Source organism: Athene cunicularia, assembly GCF_003259725.1.
Source record: "Athene cunicularia isolate RWA chromosome 6 unlocalized genomic scaffold, athCun1 chr6_part1, whole genome shotgun sequence".
Taxonomy (NCBI): domain Eukaryota; kingdom Metazoa; phylum Chordata; class Aves; order Strigiformes; family Strigidae; genus Athene; species Athene cunicularia.
In genome coordinates this window covers 23,414,272-23,436,897 of record NW_020799105.1, presented here as the reverse complement: position 1 = coordinate 23,436,897, position 22,626 = coordinate 23,414,272, and the positions used below count along the sequence as shown (strand labels likewise).

The 22,626-nt window shown below is 40.6% G+C and overlaps 1 protein-coding gene across 1 annotated transcript in view; it reads left to right on the top strand.

The window, feature by feature from the left end:
• The window catches only part of ADAM12 (ADAM metallopeptidase domain 12), a 171,759-nt gene that overhangs the window by 110,245 nt on the left and 38,888 nt on the right, over window positions 1-22,626 (top strand). Inside the window, exons 7-11 of the mRNA XM_026851654.1 lie at window positions 1,117-1,182; window positions 2,089-2,160; window positions 3,879-4,048; window positions 5,264-5,348; window positions 10,611-10,759. Coding sequence (XP_026707455.1) covers window positions 1,117-1,182; window positions 2,089-2,160; window positions 3,879-4,048; window positions 5,264-5,348; window positions 10,611-10,759 — 542 coding nt within the window. The remainder of the gene's footprint in view (window positions 1-1,116; window positions 1,183-2,088; window positions 2,161-3,878; window positions 4,049-5,263; window positions 5,349-10,610; window positions 10,760-22,626) is intronic.

The following is a 22,626-nucleotide window of genomic DNA, read 5'->3' as shown; positions in this document are numbered from 1 at the left end:
AGTTACTAAAGGTTACACTTTCCTCTAAACACAGGGCTGCTTGCAAAACATACAAAATCATTACTCTGCAGATAACAGAGGAACGCTTTGGTAATGTGAAGAAAACCTCGTGAAAGTTGGCTGGAAGGTGATGTCCAGCACTGGCTTAGCTTAGGGGATCACACAGTTTGCCTTGGAACAGTTTTCTTTGGAAAGCTTTAGTCATGTTTTAGGTTATAGAGCACTGGGTTAGTTCAAGACATCACGGTCATTAGCAGGTCATACATCTGCTTAAGCTTCTTAAGTTCTGGCATGAAGATCAGATATACTGCTGAGACCTCTTTCCCTTAACTATCTTATTCCAGAAACAAGGGAGGAACGACAGAATGGATGCTCAGCTGCTGTAAACCACAGAACTTTTACAGGCATTAGTAGGTCACTTAAATTTAAGGTAGCAGAGGAGCTGTGCTGTGATTAGTACTATTACAAAATAATTTTATTTTCTTCAGTGATCTTTTTTTGCAGTTAAGCATTATGATTCCTTTAGACCTGCATTTAGAACTGCAAGTCGTGTGACCAGCTGTTTTATATGAATATACAAAATTAAATGTATGCCTTCTGGTTTTAGAGTATTAGTTTACTTCTGCAGGCACTGACAGTTCATTTCATTTTTGTCTGCCGTTTTTTGTTCCTGGGCTTTTCTTCCTACATAATTTAGCAGTTGAGCACTTGATCTCTTCTCTGCTTCACTCAGTATCCCTTTATCTCTCATTTTTCTTAGTAGCCAGTTTGTCTATTGTGTGAAATGTTTGCTAAAAGTCATCTCATCATTTCTTTAAACGTGCCTTGGAAATAGCAAAGGTCTTTCTGCTAGAGATGATATTCTCCTGCGAGGAAAGATAACTCAAACATTTCAACTGCAGAAAGCTGAAAGGTTGAGGCTCTTTCTGTTGTAGCAGATAAAGGAAAATGTCCATGAGGAGAAGGAATACAATAAAAATTTGTATGTAGTGAAATCTTTGGAAGTATGAGATGCTGTGTATCTCCTCTCGCAAGTAGTCTGTTGGACCGAGGCAGGGCTGATTCCAAGGGTCACTTATTGCAGAAACAAAATACTATTTTCATCTTTTTTGGCAGTACAAGAGGGAGACTCTGAAGACAACCAAGTATGTGGAGCTTGTTATTGTGGCAGATAATCGTGAGGTAAGAAACTTAAAACTAAATTGTTATGGGAAGCATGGACAAGAATTGAGTAGCTCAGTTCAGCTGCCATGGTATTGCAGGTGATGTGCTTCACAGAGTGATGTGGTGGTTTTCAAAAGTAAAGCTTCTTCCCTAATTAGTGCTAAGCAACGGAAGGCACTATTAAGATAGGACAACACTGATAATTGTAAAATTTCTTGCAATGCTTCACAAGGAAATTTGACTCTCAAGTAACTGGGATATCTGGCAGTAGTTGAAGACAGAAATATGAATTCACTGCCCGGGATCTCCTTGAGCTAGTTAAGTCTTCATTGCCATTAATTCTGCCCTTGGTGGGACTGTCACTGTTTGGAAGACACAGTAGGATCCTGCACTTGCTTTTGAAGCAGTACTTCAGCATCACACTGCATGAGGCCCGACTGCCTTCCTGACGGTTTGCAAAAAGAGTTCCAAAGCAAGTAACCAGGACTGGCTGTGGAAATGTTCCAGTGAGTTGAATGTCAGCCAAAGATCTAAATCTTGGTTTGAATTATTTTGCTACTTACATTTTTTTTTTCTGTCTCCTTGAACACTGCTAGTTAGGGAATTACAGTCCCTCTGCTGCAAGAGCTGAAACAGCTAACAGAAGAGCCTTTTCTTTTTCACAAAACATCAGCCCATGAAAGATCCTTATGTAAGACTTAGCGATTTTAAAATCCTTTTGTGGGAACCAAAGTCCTACCCCGCAGCCTGTGCTTATTCCGAGGCAAATCATGCTCTCATGGAGCTAGCAGGAGTCTGCTGATGGCCTTTGGTTGCACAGTGTAATTCCCAGACATCACCAGCAATGCTGGCAGAGTCAGGTGGCTGTTGGGGGGACGCTCTGTGATATTCGTGCTGTTAGTACATTGATCCTTTTGTTCTAAGTTTCAGAGACAAGGCAAGGATGTGGAAAAAATTAAGCAGAGACTGATAGAAATTGCAAACTATGTCGATAAGGTAAGAACATGAACATTATTTCACTTTTTTCCAAACTTACGATGCTTTCTGAAGGATGTTGCTATGAAATCTATGTTCCTTCTACTAGTAACTTAAGAAAGCTGCCAGGCTCAGATCAGCAGCTTTCGCAACCTTTGACACATCTCCTTATCCACCCACCTTTTCAAGGAGCTAACCCTGCTGCTTTCCTAATACTCCAGTATTTCAGAGCAACGCTTTTCTCCAGCCAGTAAAACCAAAAAAGTAAACTTAAACCTTTCATATGCCCTTCAGCATACTAAGCTGCGAGCTCTGCTCCGCTATATATGGGACGCAGATATCTCTGGAAGCACTATTCCTAAGGAGATGTACAATTTAGCCCTAGGATTTTATGAACTTGGGAAGAGGGTGCAGATAACAGCCCCTAGCAAGAGAATTATTCTGTGGAGGAATTTGGAGAACAAAGTCCATTGCAGCAGCAAGGGATGGTCTGATTGTAAAGCCAAGAAAGGGCCTGTGAAGACACAGTCAATGAAATATATAACCCAAGGAAGATGGCAGAATTAAAAATACGTAGTTCTTAAGGAAGCAGAAGTTGATGGCTGAATGAGAGCAATAAGAAAGAGACATACACTGGATTTTTTTCTATTTGAAGTAATTTCTTGATGCTAATCAGTAAATGCTAAGAGTCCTCTACAGCACTTTTTGAACAAATTAAAGGTATTTTTTGTTGTGCTGTATGGCCAGAAAAAAATTAGGAGTCCAGTAGTGAAATTATAACTGAGGGAGTCTTAATTTAGCTGAGAACTTATCAAGTGATACTTCAAGGGCAATAACTCAAGGGGAAGCATGCTTGATTAAAAACAAGCTGCTGAAGACACCTCCACCTCTTCCATAATTGTCTTGCTGACATTACTGGAGGACAGGTGTTTATATGTTACCTGCTCAAAATTAATTTTCCATGTTATAATATATTTGTGCTTCATGCTAGATTTATGCTCAGCAAATGCCAATGTTATCCAAATGACTGTAATGCATATAAACAAGACAAAGATGTGGTTTTCTTAGCCTGTAAGCCAAACCTGGACTTGATTGATTCTTGGATTTTTCTTCACATTAGTCTCACATTGGAATTGTTACCTCTGCTCTGTTGTTAATGCTGCTGTGGCTCCCCTCTTGTAGCGACTGTGGCATTTACTGGTGGGATAATAGTGTATGTGGCCCACAGTGCTAAAATCGCTTATTTTTGTCTGCTGGGACCAAGACTCGATGACTCTCGCTAATTTTGAGCTATTATCTTGAACCACAATCATAGTACATCACAGCTGCTTCTACCTCTTGCACTGCATTGGTGCTGGTGATGGAGGGCAGCTGTGGAGAGAGTCATCTGCCGTAGCAACGCATTTGTTTGGAAGTGAAGGACGTGTAAAGGTAGTTGCGGCAACGTTCCATCTTGAAGGAAGATACCAGACTTGGGTGGGACATAGAGAAGTAGCATATCTCTGGATGGCTTTGAATGCCTTACGGGTGTTTAGTCAGGTCAGAACTGTTTTCTGTAAGTCGTGGAAATATTTTGTGAGTCAGTCCTGTCAGGTGTTCCCTTCTGCCCTGGAGAAGAGACCATTTAAGCCTCTGCAAGAAAGGTTCATATGCACATTGTGCTTCTGTTGAAATATTTTAAACCAATGTGGTCTCAAATGGATTTTAGAGACATGAGTCTGTTTTTCTTTTCTCATTAGTTCTATAGGCCACTAAATATTCGTGTAGCCCTGGTTGGAGTGGAAGTATGGAACGACATGGATAAGTGCTCTATTTCTCAAGACCCTTTCACCAGCCTCCATGAGTTTCTGGACTGGAGAAAGCTAAAACTACTACCTCGTAAACCCCATGACAACGCACAGCTGATAAGGTAGACTTGACACTCTTTTTAATATCGGCCAGGATTTCAGTGATTTGAAATAGCTGTAATGAATTCTTCCCCAGTTGCTAAGCTGTTGGGAGGAACATCTGTGCTCCTGAGGGTTTGTCTTTCCCCTCTGCAAATATCAAACATAAAAGCATTTTGCAGAGCCCTTCAGCAGATGCTTCAGATTAATTTCCTTGCACAGCTCCGCAATTGCTCTGTTACTTTTAGGCCTTTCCCGAGTACAACTCGTGTAGAAGTGTAGATGTGTAATAAGCTGGTAGATACTTAGAGTATGGATTTACAAGCAGTTTAAGCTGGTTTTGGTCTAAACTGTTACTGTAAAAGGCAGTTCTGCCCTCACCCCAAAAGTAGGGCTAAGGGGACACTACATAAAGCCTGTTTGTTAGTAGAAAGACCTCAGTAAACTTTCAAATGCAGTCTAAACTGGACAATTTGTTTGCATTTGTGAATTAAAAAATAAATTATACACATCCTTTACCCTGGTGCTGGTTCCTGGATTAAAGTAATTAAGTAAACATGCTCAAAGTAAAAGCACTCTTAAAAAAAACGTAAGAGAAACACCTCTTTCTTGAACCAGGTATTATTTTGATCAATGATCCAGTCTTTACACTATGCAGATAAACATACCTGGTGTCTTAGTAATTAAAAGGAGCTCTTTAGCGTCACATAAATATTCTTAGATTGCCTGTGTAGGAATAGAGCGAGCCCTTCCGAACTGTCCCATATGAGATATTTGATTACTTTCTATGTATAATAATACTTTGTTTGGAACTATTGCATTCTAGGCTGTTTATTATAACAAGTAGCATATAAACTTCCCACTGCATTAAAATGTCCCTTCTTTGAGCTAGAGACTTAATTTTTATGTTTGTATTTCTATTCCCAACTTCACTCCGGGGAAAAAAGAGAAAGGAAAGAAGGGTCTTCTTACAGTGGTAAACCCAAAGGACGGTGATCAAATGGATCTTTCTTGTAGCAGGGATGCTGTCATTGTCAGTTCAGCAAGCCGACATGACTAATCTGTGCTTTTCATTGTTTTAAAACCTGTTTTAAACCTGAATGCCTGGAGCTGACACATTTGAAATGGGATCTTTGTCTTGAGATTGGCAGAAATACAAGACTGGAAATAATAGGGCGCTATCTTGGCACTGAATGGTGATTCTGTGATTCTTCTTCTCCTTTCCCGCCCTCCTGCAGCGGGGTGTACTTCCAAGGGACCACCATTGGCATGGCGCCCATAATGAGCATGTGCACTGCAGAGCAGTCTGGAGGGGTCGTCATGGTAAGTGGTAAGAGCACAGGGCTTGAAACTGGCCCAACTGGTGCGACACAATCGCAAGTATTGTAGTCCTGTATCCTGTACCAGAACTTCAGCCCCATCTGTCCCATTTTCAGTCTCAGTGTTATCTACATTGCTTGTAAATGATAGTTTCCATAGCGAACAAAAAATCAAAATATTACGTTAAAATATAGCATGACCTCTTTGCAAGAAACCTCTACTCCTAATTATCATTAAATCACGTGCTGAGGTGCTGTGAAGGATGAGAACCAGAAGATGTATTTCTAATACACTTGGGTATACTAGTGTTACAGGCAACAACAATCTATCCTGAATCTTTTATTATATTGATTTTATTCTGTATTTACAGAGTTTCCTGTGTAAGGCCTTATTTTCCATCTTCGCAGCACAGTGGTTTTATTACATTGCCAGACAACGAGAACAAACAATAGCGGCGTTTATTCTACCTGAGCCCCTCTCAGAGATATGTTACTGGTAATGCTGTGGTTAGATGCTAGACATGATGAACATACAAGTAAACATCTGAGCCAATTTCTGGAAGTAGTTCTGGAATATTTTCTTTCAATTTATTTTTTTTTTCTCAATTCTTAACTGTTTTGTGAAAAAGGAGGGGAAAGAAGTTTTGTGTTAACTAAGCTTTCCAATAGAAGTATTTTAAATAAAATTAGATGTGGACTCACAGAGCTTGCAGGCCACTAGCCGGCTCAGCTTGTGACCTCAGAGCTCAACTCCAGAGCAGAAAGCCAGGGAGCCCTAAAAACCTCTTAGATATTCTCTGAGCTCAGCCTGCGTGTGCTGAGAACCTTTGTGTTTCCCACAGCTTTGTTTAGACTTCCAGCCCCTTAGATGATGTGGTGGTTCTCTCCAGCTCTGCTGGACACCTCGGCTGCAAGTCCCAACCTAAACTAGGTGGGAGCTCTGGAACACACAATGTTCAGTGTCAGTCTGGTCTCAAAACTCCCAGTTCTTCAGAGCTTCATGGGGCTAACCTGGAGCCCAGGCTTTTGTTTCGAGACAATCCATGTAGTGGGGAAATCATAGAGATGAAGCCCCTTGAAGGTCTCCCCTTCCTTCTTAACTGTCTTGGAAGCTGAGGCTGGTCCACAATGCAGGGCTCCTTTGTGGTCTCTTGGACAAGTAGGCAAGAAGCCAAGCTGGGCTGATGCGTGCATTTGTGGAAGATGATATATGGATGGTTCAGAGTGGGAGGATTTACGAGGTGAGCAGGGAAGCTGAGGTATAGGAAAGAGTGGGAAAGAAAAATCACATAATTTGGAGAAAAGTCGTGTCAAAATTGTAGAAAAGACAAAGGGTTTAGTCTCTTGTTAGCTTTAGAAGCTGGGTCTCTAATTGGTGTTTGTTACAGCTTTTCACTGCGTACCTGGGGGATAGTTACAAAAGGAAAAGGAGGAAAAGTGGAAGAAAAATCTGTAGGAGTCTCCCAGTAGACTTCCAAATCTTGGCAAAAGCACAGATGAGGCAGACAGCCCCATAGTATCCATTTCACCCTCAGGCCAGCAGTCACTGCTTGGGCTTTATCTGCAGTCAGAGATGCCCTAATGATGACTTTTTTTATCTTCTTAATTTTTAGCATAAACTAAAATATGCTACGCTATGTTTTACTGCAAAGTCAGTCCTCTTTGCTCTGGAAACTGTCATTTTAAACAGAAACAACAAAAACACAGTTCATTGCAGTAACAAGAAAACAAGAATCAGCATTTCTTTAAAGTGCTCTCAGGGCTCTGACAGAGAGAGACTGATTTATACGTCCAGGAGAAACCCAGAGTCTGTGTATGAATCATGGGCCAGGCTGCAGCTTCAGTTGTGCAGGGGAGTGTGATGTTTCCCAGAGAATCCCACCTCAGTGAATTGAAACTTTTGAGGTGCAAATTAACTCGAGGCTTGCACAGCAGAGCTAGAAATGTTTTCCTGCTCGTCAAGCAAATCCTTGAAAAGGAGCCAAATTCAGAACAAGCAAACGCTCCCCCCAAAAAAAACCAAATGCTTGGGTGCCCAACCTTCCCCCCCCAGTTGACAAAAGCCAATTCGGGTGCATAGAATAAAAGTTTGTATGTATACCAGTGCCTACAGCAGACAGCTCTAAATTTGAAAGATGCACAAATGAAAGAATGGATAACTGTTAACCTGGCTGTAACGCTCAACCAGCTCAAGACTGGGTAACTCAGCATTTGACCATCCTTATAATTCAGCCTACCCCTTCCTCACCCCACCCCGAATACTCAATCCCAAAAAGCTCCCACAGTCTCAAAACTGATCTGAAAGAAGAACGGGGAGATTGCGTGAGAAATTGCGTTTGAATACAAAAACTGGAGTCATCCTTGTATGATATGATTTCCCTGACGGGTTTTGAGGTTAGTCAGCTCTACTACACAATCTAAATTCCTCTGTCGTGCCTGCCTGAGAGCCTGCCCCTTTCTACTTTTATATAAGGCTGAATTCTCTCAGGGGTAGGTGACACCCTGTCTCCCACTTACTCAATGTGAGAGAAACTCAAAGTGGGGAGAGCAGTCATCCGAGTACGAGAAGCTTTTGGTCTATCAAAAGCATTGTAATTCTGTTTTACCGTGATGGTTCTGTTGTCTTACAGAAAGACCAAACAAAAGTTGATATTAAAGCAAGTCTTTGACACACAATTCAGTCTTCATTCTTTTTTTCAAAAGGCTGCCCACTAAATTTATGACTTTAAAAGTAAAATATTGCTGTAATGTAATGTAGTATCCTCCCTGATGTCAAATTTCTGTTGACTTTAGTGGGAAGTTACACTAAATGACAAGTGTGGAACTGGGGCACTTACATTTCAGTGAATTGTTTAATGTAATAAAAGTATGTTTTCGGAAATGTATTCCTACAACTGGTTGAAACTGCATAGAAAGTACCAGAATTGGGACATTTACCTGTTCCAGCTGTAGGTGACAGTGTTTTATTAATCCAATTTGATCTGGATCTCAGCGGAATGAAGCAGAGCCCAGCTGAAAGCAGCTGCATGTTTTGTGCAACAGCTTATAATGTCTTAACAGTAGATGGTTGCTTATTCAGTGGTTGTGAAACTGTTTGGTAATGACTTTTACTGCTCAAGTTAACTTTCAAAGACCCCGATGGAATAAATCAAAGTCACATTGCTATTCGTCTCTTTAGTCCTTGTGATACTCAAATGGTGTCAGTATCAAATGGGACATGTCGCTGTTTGTTTTGATAATCTTCATTTATGCTGTCTTCAAATAACCTCTTTTGCTGAGACATCACATTCCTTGTTTTAAAAACCCTCTCTAAAAACTGATAAAATTGCATTCCAAGTGAGCAACTAATGAGAACCGCATGGGCTATAATAATTGTTTGCCTATTCAAGACCCAAATTGCATTTCAGATCATTTATCGCTCAGGTTCTGGAGTGGACTCTGTGAATCCTTGTTTTTATTTTTAATTGCCAGCTTTAGAGGTGTTCAAACAAATATAATCTCTGTTCAGTAAGTAGAAATAATACTGGCAAAATAAAGAAAAACTGAGCTCAGTTTGTTGTCTGTCAAGATAGCTCAAAGCTTAGAGGAGTTTCTAACTTGACCACACAGCCCTAATTTCAAGGCATCACTCCAAGGTATTGCTGGTAAATTATATGGAATTATTTCATTGTTTTCTTAATCTTTTGTCCTGGATTGTTTTGCAGTTGAGTGAGAGGTTGTGCTCTTTTTATGACATCAGGTTCAATTACATTGAATTCTCTAAATATTTCATAAATTACTATGAGTACAAAGATAAATCAATCTGTTTGTGACTAGTATCTAGATAAGACATCTCCACATGTAGGCATTATGCAGGAGTATATATTTTCTTGGTTATTACAGATTATTTAGCTGCACAGGTTTGCTCTAATTTCTTTAACTAGGACAAGTTGTACAGCTTCTTTCACCAAACACATCTTGGAATATAACTGCACGCAAACCGGCTGTTACATCAGTCGCAAGATTTTTATATTAGAATTTTAAAATTCAGGAAAAACTAAAAAGAGATACTTTGTTAAAAGGCAAAATTCTTTTGAGTTTATTCAAAATGCAGAATGACTGTATTCTCTTTTTGATTTTGTTGAGAAACGATTTACTAAAAATATTGGCACAGACAGGTGAAAGAAGAAACACACATATCTGCCCCAAGTCATGTATTAAGGGCTTCATTAATATATAGCTAATGTTTTTGACAGTTTTACCTTTTACGTCTTTTTATTCTGAAGGCTGGCTTAGGTGATAATAAAAGACTTATTTAGACTGAATATATTCATGTATGGTTTTAGAGCAGGCAGCTGTACATAGTAATTCCATTTACTGACTGATAAATAGTGGATCATGCATTTATATTACATGTTTATGCCTTTAGGGAAAGCTTTCATGAGTACAGTGGATTTTTTTTTTTTCCCCTCAAGATAAATGATCGATGTGGAAAGTTCTCTTACTTGTGGTTAAGCCAAAACATCACTCTGATCAGCAGCCGGCGATCAGATCATGCAGTGAATTTCTCAGAAATAATTGTCCCAAAAATCAGTATTTTCAGCAAGCACTAATGTTAATATTTCAGTTTGACACTTGCAACATTTAGAATAATCATAGGTGTTAACAAGAGGCCATCGAAGATTTTGACTTGCTTTGTCCTTTTATTTTAAAAAAGAAGTTTTCAAAGGTATTTGGTTGTTCTTACAAGGCTTGTGAAATCCTGGACTTTCTTCAGACTGTTTCTTTAATATCAGAATATTTAATAGACCAAGTGAAGTCCCTTGATGTATTTATAATTTACCTCCTGACATTAAGGATCTTCTCACTTTTCCCCCATCACACTCCTCCTCACTCCTAAGCGATTACCCTTACCAACACCCCACATCCGGCTGACTGTTTTCTGCCACTGCCGTGACTTGTGAGTTTGGGGGATTTACTGAGCAGAGCAATTTTAAGCCCTAAATGAAGAGATGACCCAGATGTTCCAAGCTGCCCAGTGATCTCAAATATCTAACGTGCTGGGGAAACTGGGTGGCCAGGATGGATAGGCTGTCCCGAAATTCCCAGCCTGCACTTGGTATATGCGGATGAATTTAAAATTTTGTCCATTTAACAACAGTGTAACTACAGCTGGTAAGTTTATAAAGCATTTCAAAGGACAGGCAATAGGACCTTAGAGAGGGGAATGTGTATTTTGAATTGGTGTTGTATGTTGACTTGACTAGTTGTTTTTGGTTTCTTTAAGGATCACTCAGAAAACCCTCTAGGTGCAGCAGTCACACTGGCTCATGAACTGGGACACAATTTTGGAATGAATCATGATACATTGGAGAGGGGCTGTAACTGTAAAGCACCTACTGATAAAGGGGGTTGCATCATGAACCCCTCGACTGGGTAAGTGTGAGGGTAAGCGCTGGCAAGTTACAGTTACAGTGGAAAATTTTTGGTTTCATTTTGCGTCTCAGAAACATTTAAAGGGAAAAAAAGAAAAGCTTTTTCAACACCTGGCAAATCCTCTCACAGTTATCCCCCTCAAGCTGAAACAATTAAACTTATTATCAGAGCACAAGATGTACCATTGTACCTTTCTGTTTCTGTGTTACCAGTGTAAGAGACAAAAATGCTGTAAGCAACTGGTTAGTTTAAAAAAAAAAACAAAACCAAAAAACAAGTGTTGAATCACAATTTCTCCTTCTCTCATCTTTCCAACTGAGTATCAGTCATAATAGAAAATGAACAGTATCCCACGGCCAAGACTAAGATGAATGTGTCAGAAATAAAGTGATGCAGGAAATATATTATTAGCCTCTCTGTAAAGCCTTTGTCTTGTGCAGGTTTTTAGCTTTGCACAAACTTTTGCATTTCACCCCTTACAAGTGTGTAGCAGTTTCAGCATGTGAGCAAATTAAATCTGTAATGTCAGTGGGGTTAGAGCTGTTCAGTGGCCAGAGGAAGATCTTCCAAGAAAAGACATAAGATGCTCTGGGAAATAAAACCTATGAACCAGTGGTCATCCCTCTGAGTCAGCGCTGAACGCTTACTCTGCTGATGATAAAAGCACTGTATGTCAACAGAGTGTTTTTATAGACACAAAAAGTACAGGCACGGTGACCAGGGTAGCTAGGTACAGCTTGCTGCTCTGTATTTTAAAGTACTGTTAGAAACTGAACGATGTAATGAATAAGTTCTTTGTGTCCATATTCGGACGAGGACTGATAAGATTCAACTGAAGTAAGAGAGAGTAGATTTACCAAGGCTTTCTGATGGGAAGTGATGTGCTGGACTGGACTGCCTGCAGAAATGTTACTGCCTGTGACTGGAAGCTGGTGAGAACCAGTCAGACAAATATCTGTCAGCAGTGTCTTGTAGGTACAGCTGGATTTGCCTTAGGGCGAGAGGATGGTCTGGTTGATCTTCTGATGTCTCTTCCAGCTCCAGCATTCTCTGCGTGTGCTTAAACTTCATCTGTTGCTTAAAAATCTCTTCTGGGAATTGTGATCGGCTCAACCTCTGCCTTTGAGACTGCATGTTTCTGGGAAAGGAGACCAATGTGGGAGAGGCCAGGGAGTGTTGGGCAGGATTGCTCCCTGCTGGTCAGCCTAACAGCAGCCTTGGCGTTCCTTCAAAGGCGTGCTGTCACCCTCCTTCAAGGCAGAAAAAGGGATTCTGGCCAGAGGCCAAGCACAGCAAATTAAGAGACAAACAAAAGAGAGGGTTTTTTTTTGTGTGGAGGAGAATGAGAGTGATTTCTACAGTTTGGAAAAGAAAAATAACTTGGCTCTTCTAAAACAATAGGTAGTAAATATCCATATGGAATTGCCTTCTGCAGCACGTCAGGGCTTGTGTGCACCCTGTGAAAACAAACTGAAATTGGAAAGAGGGCTGGGAGGTGAGGTGATGTGATAGCTGGTAAGCAGTGGGCAGGCAGGTCTGGGCTCTGAGCTCCTGAAAGATGCACGTGAGCTTTAGTCATCTCAGCTGAGCTCCTGGTTGGGCATCCAGTTACTCCGCTTTTGGAAGTAAATACAGGAGATGCTCTCAGGACTGAGATTTCTCGACCCTTTCCAAACTCACCTTGTGAAGGTGTCTCTGAGGTGAGATTAGATAGCTCTTCCCCGGTTCTGCCTTCTGCACCAGCATCCTTTGGGTGTATCTGAAGCTCTCCTCCATGCTGAGTGTGCTGGTCCAGGGGTTTCACCTCACAGGTTAAAGGCTTCCTTCAGCAGCGCCGTGCCCTGCTCCAGCACCCCACAGGTCTGAGTTTGAGGAGGGGGCCGTTAGGTGCATGTCAGCTTTGTAATGCTCTCTTTGGATTTTTACCAAACTTTATATACAACTTGTGCCTGAGGAAGAGTTGTGGCATTTACAGAACTGAGTAGACTGGTTTGTTTGCAGTGATTATTGATTTATAAATGGAAATTTTAACATCAGGTTTATAGCCTTAGGCTTTACCTTCATACTGTGCTGTCAATCTGTAATAAGTATTCTAGAAGAATAGTTTAAGCCTTAAGCCAAACTGCATTTTACCAATTTAAAATTAACACTTTGAATATTTACCCAACATCTGACCGATAGTAGTATTCCTTTGAGCACCATTATTCAAGGAACACTGAAGAATTTTCACCTCTAGAAGTATGTGTCTGTTAATGGAAGGCCAGATGAATATTCCCTACCTGAAATGCATTCTTAGAATAGCAAAATCGTCAAAACAAAGAGCATCCCAGGGAAGCCACGCTGAGAGACAGCCTGCTCATCTCAGGATACTCATTGGAACTCATTCTGCGCTCTTCTAATTTCTGTTGGTTTAAGGTAGACTTACAAATTCAAGGAAAAAAAAAAAATCTTTGGTCTGAAGCTAGTGTAAAAAGTCCAAGCCCCCAAGAAGTCCCTATCTGATATCTAAAAAGAATAGGAAATATCTGGGTTATAACAGAAAGGCCTCTGTACACTTAGCCGTGGAGTCACTTGTGTGGTTGTGCAGCAAAAGGGAATGTTTTAAGGATTGTTGCTTTAAAGTGATTTCATTAATTATTGCCGTTTCTTTCAGTTCTTATGTTTCAGTCTTTGAAGAGGCCTTGGAAATTACTTCTCGGTGGAAAAAAATCTCCAGGGATCAGTGTGGAATTTAAACTCTGTTGGATCTATCTTTTAATGAGCTTCCTATAGCTTTTAGTCTTAAAATATACCAGCAAGATGTGGACCACTTGTGTGTGAGCTACAAATTCCTTTAAAGACCCACTACGTTAACGAAATATATTTTGTGTAACGTGGAATTAAGCATTTAAAACACAAAATTTGTGGCACTCCAGGCCTTTTAGAAATTCAAGTACCTGCTATGGAAATCACATAAATCCCACTGTAGAAGTTTGGGGTTTTGCTGTAAAAATAGTAACAATAAGGAAATATTTAATACTAACACATTGTTCCCTTTTTTGTGCAGATGTTTAAATGATATTCCTTCAGTCCTTTTAGATAGGTTTGACCATAGACTGGTCCAAGTGAAAAAAAGGATATAAGGAGCCTTAAAGAAATTTGCAAATCTTTTTACCGAGCTCGCAGTCTGAAAACTAAGGGACTAGGCTGAAGCAGCGAGGCCATTTCAGTACTTCTTCTTCAAGTATCTCCCTAAAGCTTCCACTCATAGGAGTGAAAAAATTCTTCCTGACAGCTAGATAAATACAGAAGAGTGCTGGTGAAACCCAAGGCATTTCTCCAGATTTGTACCGCTGCAACTAAAAGCAGAATTTAGCACAAACTATGGAGAAAAAATTATGCCAATTAGGAGTACTTATTTATTTAATAATTTTCAAAACGCACTTTTTATGTGCTTTTTCATCAGGTATCTCCATGGGGGTTGAAACGGGGTGAGTTTCCCCAAAGCAGTTGAAAGTTTATGCGTTAGTATATGCTTGAAATCTCTTGCCAGCCTTAAGAAAAATGTTTATAGTTTGTGCTCTCCCCTCCTGTAATCCCAAGGGTTAATACTTCCCCTCAGCCATGTCTGTGTCCTTGCCAATAGCATACTCTTCTAGTTTATATATAGGTGACTTACACAACTATCGTCATCAGGGAAGCTGAGCATACTGGAAACAAGTTCTTCCTTCCTTCTTACAGAAAATACTCTTTGGTGCCTTTCCATTTTCCCCCCACGTAGTTCAGGTGTTAATGAGAGACCACTAAGGACAGCTAGTTTTACCAGGCTTATTCAGATGCTGATCCTCCTGTGGTCTCCATCCCTTTGCGGAGTCCCAGGACTCTCTCTAATGAAAGCTTCTTTCATTGTCCTCTCGCAGAAGTGTGTTGCTTTTACCAGGATCGTGTCTTGTTGCTGAATCATCCTGGCCATGGCTAATTGAAATGCCAGGCAGGCTCCTAGGGTAGAGCAGTTTGTTTCATCTCTCTTTGCACTTCTGTAGACAGAAGCATTTCACCGTGCTGATAGAAAAGAGGATGAGGGGAAAAGGGCTGCTTTGTAGGCTCTCCTCCAGTCCCGTTTGCTATGACAATAATAGAGATTTCCCCCCCCAGGTCTGTCCTACTGCCCACAGCCCATTTCTTTTGCGATACGTGTCTTGTGAGATGACCTGACATCACGTTGACCTGGCAGGGTGCATGCTTTAACCATAGGCTGAAAGCTGTCTTTACAGCTGTAAGTCATGGGGGGGCTTTTACACACCCGTTCAGCAGCACCCGCTTACCCCATTGTGCTGAAATTACAAATGGAAGATGCAACCGCCTTGGAGTTTGTCCCTGCAGACAAGCACAAGAGTAGGAAGGCAAGATGGGTTTGTGCTGAGGAACTGTGATGGTGTTTGCAAGATGCCCTTGGACTCTAGCATCAAGCACCATCACCTTGTGTCCAGTCCTCCAAATCCTCCTGCACATCAAGCACAGCCTGGCAGCACATCATGTCAGTCTACCTCAACTCTTATTTCTACCTTGGCTGTAAATTGCTTCTTCTCGAAGACCACAATGAAGAAGAGATGGAATAAATGCAAAATCATTTAAAATAATGAATCCTTAGGAAAAGCAAAATAACGCATGGCTTATTGTTTCAAGACATGAAACAAGTGGTATATATTTAAGAAGTGCAAAACCTGATGTGTGAGAGAGTGCATGGCCATTGCTATTTGCTCAACCGACTTTTGAATGAAAGAATATCTCTTCAGAAACTTTTATTTTCATCTAGGTCCCTAGCAGATTTGTTTTTTCTCTGTTCCAAGGCATATGCTGGTTTGCATCCTGGCGATGGCACGAAGCATTAGGGGCAGAAAGCCGTTTAGTGCCACGCAGGAAGATCTGGGCCAGTAACATAAACAAGGAAGCAGCATCTCCGTTATAATTTCTTCGCACAACTCCTCCTTGTCATGTTCCTCTTGCTGTGGTGTTCCTTTTGAAAAGTCAAAAAATTAATTTAATCACTCTATGCCTGCTTTTTATTTCCCCCTCCCATTCTTATCTTGTATCTTTTGTTACCATTTCCATTTTCACAGCTAGAATTTCAAGTCAATGCATCTTTCTGGTTCGGTCAGGTTTTAAATTCAGTTTACTCAGATAAATACGACTGCATGTGTTACAGGGAAGTGGAGCTTGGACTGTGACACTGTGACTTGGCTGTTGGAAATGCCTCTGTTTTGCCTGTGCTGCAGGATAGCCTGGGGCTCAGCTTCAGCCAGGGGACCGAGTTTTGTGTAGTGATCATAAGTGAAGGAAAAGGAGAAATGGAATTGAGATCAATTCTTTAACCTCTCAGATATTGATCATCACTTTAGAGGGGTTTTATGGAACTGTGCTACTCGGTAGAAAATAACAGCTAATTTTGAGTAATTGCCTTTCAGTACACAATTTCACTTTAATTATTGAGGTTTTGGAGGCAGGGCTTGGGGGAGGAGAACAATTTGGACTCAGAAAGAGCACGTAGTAGAAATTGTACAAAGTACATAGAAAAATACTAGTTTGTTTACTGCTGAAATCTGAAGATGAATTTTTTTTAACCAATCCAAAACCCACCCACTGTCATCAGTATGTTTTTAAGTAAAACTAAAACATTTATGTTAGAATTAAAACAGCCAATGGGAAGCTGCATATTTGTGAATGAGAGTGTGAACAAAATACAGTCTGTTAAGAATCAGCTGAGTGACAGTCCCAAATTAAACTAATTGATTCGGTCAAAATAATGCTGAGGAGAAATGGTGAAAAATTAAATGGGAAGGACCATCAGGTGGGCTTCTTCCAGATACCACTGAAAAAGAGCATTGGTAGGTACAATATTTTAATTCCCTGTAGGAACAGTTAGGTATTCTGCACTGAACACTGAGTGCATTAGTTACAGTTAAAGGTAAATAAAATATCTGAGTAGAAACATAGCATTTTTTCCTGAGTAATAGTACCGGATGTCTATGAGTAGCTGAAAAGTGACACCAAGCAAGACCATGAGTTGCACAGAAGATACCAGAAATGTGAACGTTCCTCTTTGCCCCGCTGGTGATAAGCTGGTCCATGGGTTCATTATACAAGTGGCCCAGGCATCCAAGGATTAGGTTAGGAAACATTTGTTCTTTCTTGCACTTTACAGGCCAATTCCTAACTGGTTTGGAAGTGTAGTGCTGGGATCTGGGACAAGAAGATACATGACGAGAAGCTATGCTTGAAAGGCAGCTTTCCTGCAAGTGAGAAAGAGTTATATTTGACACTTTCCTTTTATGCATTAACTTCAGTGGCCGAGGGGATGTGCATCACACTTTAGTTTGTGTCCTTTATAGCATCTATTTCTCTGGCAAATAATTTTTTTTTTTTTTTTTAAATTATTGGCTACCCTCTACTGACAGCCCTCTGTGGTAGCAAGTGTATACCAGAGACATCGAAAATAGCGATTTCTTTGCTTTTTCCTCTTCCCCCCATCCCCGGTTCCTGCTACTTTGACATTGTTGAAGGTCTTATTTTGTTTTTTTGTCTTTTAAGATTTCTCCAGCGTTCATACTCAGTGTAAGGCTAGGGCTAGTTTTAGCACTCACTAGTATTTCAGGAGTCCTGCAATCAGTGCTCCCTCTTCCACAAACTCCTGGGGTCTAAGGGTGCTTCTGGAACTGCTCCCCAGAGCCACTGAGGCATCAAATTAGGTATTTGTTCTCTCTATTAAAGAAAAATTAAATGGTAGGTCATGGGCATGTGAGTTATAGAATCTATGCACAGGGTGTCTACCCAAAAGCCATTTCTTACTATCACATTACACCCACAGCAAACACCATAAAATATGGATTTGGGCAGAGAAACTGGCCTGTGGATCTAAACCCCCAACCTGATTTGCTCCTGTCCTGCAGTTTACTTCTAGCTCTGGTGAACTGGAATAGCATTTTGTGGGGCTATGTGATAATCCAGGTGGAGGACATCATCCAAGTTAAAAACCAGTGGAGAGGAATGTATATGAATGATTATTTAGTGATCTGTCTAGTGGTGCAGGTGCACAGTTATCCCAGTGCAACTGGGGTAACTGGGAACAGCAGGGCTGGGTCAGGATGAGGAGATGCTCAGCAGCTTCTCTGCCTTCACCACCAAGGGCAGCATCTGGGGGCTGTCTCTCTCCTTCAAGTGTGTTACACAACTGATGTCCTTCGGTGGTGCTGGAGGTCTGTTCTTCCCTCCTGTATCATCCATTGCCATTAAGGAGATTTAGGCTTGCACATCAAAAGAAGGCTAGTAACAGTAATGCTGGTTTTATAATGCATAAATATATATTTGCATGATAGATGGGTGGCTGGTGTCTCCTGGAGAACTGTTTTGCTCAGTAGGGTTGCCTCACAAAGGCTTTTGTGGGGAGCCCTGTTATTTTGTAATCTGATTTTGTTTGATTTTTGTTTTTTAATCTGCCATATAAAAATATATATTTAACTACGTTATAAAAATATAGTTAAATAAAACATAGTTTAAATCTATTAAGGACAAGTTAGGAAAGTACTAATCGTATATGCCATTTGCTGTATTAAGTATTAGTTTCAATCACACGTCTTCTTTTTGAAAAATGATCTCAAGGAAGCAGGATATAAGATCACCTTGATTTTGGTTACTCGAACTCTGAAATGGAATCTACTGCACCAGGCTATGCAAACATACACCCTCCAGAGATTCCCAGCACTCCAGCTTCAGGAGACAGTCAGGTATGGCATGAAAACAGCATCTTGACTTTCAGGCGAAAACTACTTATTCCAACACTGCACAAGGTAAAAAAAAAAAAAAAAAAAAAAAAAAAAAAAAAAAAAAAAGTTATGCTAGAAATGGGACAGAAATCAGAAATACAGTGTGGAAAAGGACTTTAATTTACTGACTGGTTCTCTTCTTCCGAGACATCCTGCAGCATCCTGTAGCTTCAGACCTGTTAAACTTTAGATAATCAAGCCATTATTAGTTAGCCCGGTATTTCCTGACCCCTCTCACTTTGTTTTCAGCTGTGCAGACCTCACTTTGCATTTTTAAGTCTGGCAGCTTAGAGACATTAAACTGTGGAGTCAGCAGAACTATCTGGAATTACCTCTGTTACAATTTGAAGAAAATGAAATTATCTTTAAGATGTAAACAGTTTCTAATTAAACTCTGAAGCTGTTTATGTTTCCAAACCAGTCTGAGCTGAGCTCTGCACAAAGGCAGACTTCATCGTCTTTTTTCTTTTTTTAATAAAGTTGATATACTGATGTAATAAATTGCTTGTGACAGGGCTAGGTCTGTTGTGCCAGCAGTGCAACTGCTTTTTAAAAAAAAAACTTAAGCAACATATCCCTACGCCCGAGTAATTTAGCACATTGCATTCTGGTCCTTCCTTAAGGTGGAAACAGCCACAAGATTACAGAATTGGTTTATGTCCGTCTTTCACTTAACTCCAAGTAGCCCCATGTCTGCAGTGCATTTGGTGTTAGGTTTTGTTAATAATTTCCATACATTCCAGATACATTCAATTGTTGTGGTAAATAAGATCTGCTTTGAAGAATTAGTAGCATTGATTGCAAGACTCTGCGTGTTTCTCAGTCTTTTACGGGAGCGGGTCACTGTTAACAATTAACACACAGAGCTATGGGGCAGGTCTTTAAACAACAGGGATTGCTTTTTATTTTAGTTCAGTCTTTCACATTGCAGTGGATGTGCTGTTAGAAGTGAAAATATTTGGCTTTTCTGGTGTGTTCTGGAGGAGAACTCATACAGATTTACAGCGTGCATTTTCTGTAAGTGAAGCTGACAAGGAGAGAGGTTACTTCTCGAATGAAAACACATTTTACTTCTGGTGTGATTATTTATAGCAGATACTTAAGGACAAGTCGTGGTTTCTACTATGTGATGCATCCAGAACGGGTACAGCTTTACTGGCTTGGATGCTGGTATGTGAGAGCTCAGCTGCCTTTTGTCTTGTCGGTATAATATCCATAGAAAATATAGCTCTGTAAGGGACATTTTTCTCCTGCAATACTGCTGTTGCCATGACCCATGAGAACAAATCATACAAGGACATTTCCCTTTATCTTAGCTTTCTGCTTCATCAAAAAAAAAAACAAACAAAAAAAAAAACCAAAAACAACTTTTCAACCTGCAGGGATAAATCTGTAGTGCAGTGCCTGGAGAATTAAGCACACAATGTCCAGTTCTAATTGGTGTTAATGAATTCCAAATTCCCAGAGTATAAATGGAAACATACCTTAAAGGCCATATTCTTAAGGTCACATGAATGCTCCTTTTTGAACATGTGCTGGATGCCCTGAAGCACTTTAAGGAATTGATGTTGACTTGGAAGGCTGAATCACTGTAATTAAATGATGCCTACAGCTGCATTTGCCACAGTTGTCATGGGAATCACAGAATCTTTTGTGCCTGGGATGGATGTGCAAAATGTTTAAAATTCAGAGAGGGGAAGATGTCCATTTTACCCCAACAATTGGTTCCTGCAAAGTCATTCTTTTTCTTTTCTAATGTCAGAGCCTATTACAAAGTCCCGGACGCATTTACCGTGGGATTCTTGTGGCAGAAATGCAGGTAGGCTCCATTTCATCTTTTAAAACTGAATGGCACAGCCCCAGTGGTGAGGTGAAGATAAGCAACCACCTATTTTAGTGTAAAATCACTGAAAATAAAGAGGTGAGATAACTTTGGTGTCCCAGGGAGCCTTTCTGGCTGCTTCCAACGTAGCATGGAAATTGTGTTCATCTTCATCATTGATGTTCTCCTGTCAGCCAACCAGTGCTAGATGTGAAATCCAGACTCCCTCGGAGTTGGTTGAAAAGCTCCTATGGACTTGAATAAGGTCAGGATTTCATCAGGATACCTATGGATTCCTTTAAATTTCTCAGAAGCCTTTAATTCCTATGAGTGAAAGTTTTAATTTGCTCGCTCAAGCATCCTTAAGTCTCAGATCATGGCTGGATCCATTCTTTTCTTATGCCTTGAAAGAATGGTACTTACAATGTTGCTACTAATTGGTTTATTTTCTTTGTTCAAGCTCTGTGAAAAAGGGAAGCTAGAAAAAGTGATACATTGCTATTTTATATTTATGATTTTTTTTTTTAAAGAATTGCACTTCCATTTGTCTGAGATGATTTAGGTGATATGGGATAAACTGCGCTCTTTTTTTTTTTCTTTTTTTTTTTTTTTTTTTTTTTTTTATCCTCAGTGTCTATCTTGTAGTAGAAGAAGGGAAGGGGGAAATGCTGGGAGAACGCAGTCTGATTTCTGGCACCATTATGCCTCACTTGTCTTTCCTTTGGATCTTCTAAAAGGGGAAAAAAAAAACAATTGAGCCATGCTGCTTGCAAGTCAGGTACTCCTGTCTTGATGTCCTCATTTATTAAGAGACCAGGTAGTACAGATGTTAAGTGAAATCAATATGAGCCTGTCCTCCAGGTGTGTATATATTCTTTCCACCTTTTTGCAGGACTCAGGTGTTTTCCTCTAGCACCCACATCTCTCCAACTCCCATCTCCTTAAGCTTCATTCTCTTAGCACTTCTGCTACTGCTCTTCCCAGTGGGCAGCTTCTTTGTGTGCCTTGTCCAGAGGTCTGCTTCCCAAATCCCTTCTCCCTGCCCTGCATCCCTTGTTGTGGGGTTTAGCCCTCCTCGAGGCCCTGAACGTGCTGTCATTCGATCTGCTCACCTGATGTACAGGCTCCTCCTCACCCAAATCCATCTGCTGAGGCCCAGTACCCACAGTGTGGCAGGACTTTAAATCAAGCTGGTCACACTGGTGATGACATCGGCTGGGGGGATACCTGTGTATGCTGCTTTCCTTCTTTGGGGTGCAGTGTGTCATGACTTGGGGTTAGGACACACATAGGCAGGACAGGAGATTGTACTGGTGAAAGGGAGAAATGTCCATGAATATCGTGGGTTGATATTTCTGTATTACAATCTGGGTTTGATATTCCCTTCTGTTTGGTCTGCTTTGTTTTTTAAAAAAATGATTTTGTTCCTCTCCCTCACCCAAACATGCTCTCTGTAAAGCGCTCCTCTCAAAACCGAGTTCCCAAAGTAATTTTTTTTTTCTCCCATCTCCTCCTGACCCATTTAAAAAAAACAGTTCCAAGGTTTTTCAAGGGAAGAAATCTCAATGTAACTACCTGAAACAAAAGCTGATTGTAAAATCAAGTTGGGAACCAAATGAAGTGTCATCATGAGGTAGCAGTGCCCTAACATTTCAAGCCAGGTCAGACAGTGCCTTTTATCTAGCCAGAAATCTGTAGGAAGCTGATCTTCAGGAAGGTATTTTGAGCTACGGGATGGACCGTTTGTCTTTATTTGCCTGTCATGTGCTGAGGATGTTGTGTTCTGTGTGGCAAATTTCAACACAGGGCATTCCGGTTGTGCTTCTTATCTACTGTTTCCTTCGTTGCTGGTAATCACTGGCAGGCACGGTGCGCCTTCTGTCCTGCTTTTCTTTAGCCTGGGACCAGACCTGACCTGGCCTTTTCATCCCTTTCCTCTGCTATTTGTTGCTTTTTCCCCCCCCCTTTTACTGTAGTCAGCATTGGATTAACCTCAAATTCTAAGTAGTAGATTGTGAAACCTGAACTCTCAGCAATCCAGCAAATTTTTATTAATGAGGTAGTGGTCTAAAAGGAAACAGAGCAAAAGATGAGCCAGAGGCAAATTCAAACTGATTATAGCTACTTTCGTTGGCTGTCTGGTTTCCAGCAGGAAGAACAGTTGCCTGAGTTCAGCTCCCATAGAGCTTTTGCAATGCAGATAGCTCCGGCGTGGAGTCAGAATACTGTCAGGATTGATAAATTGG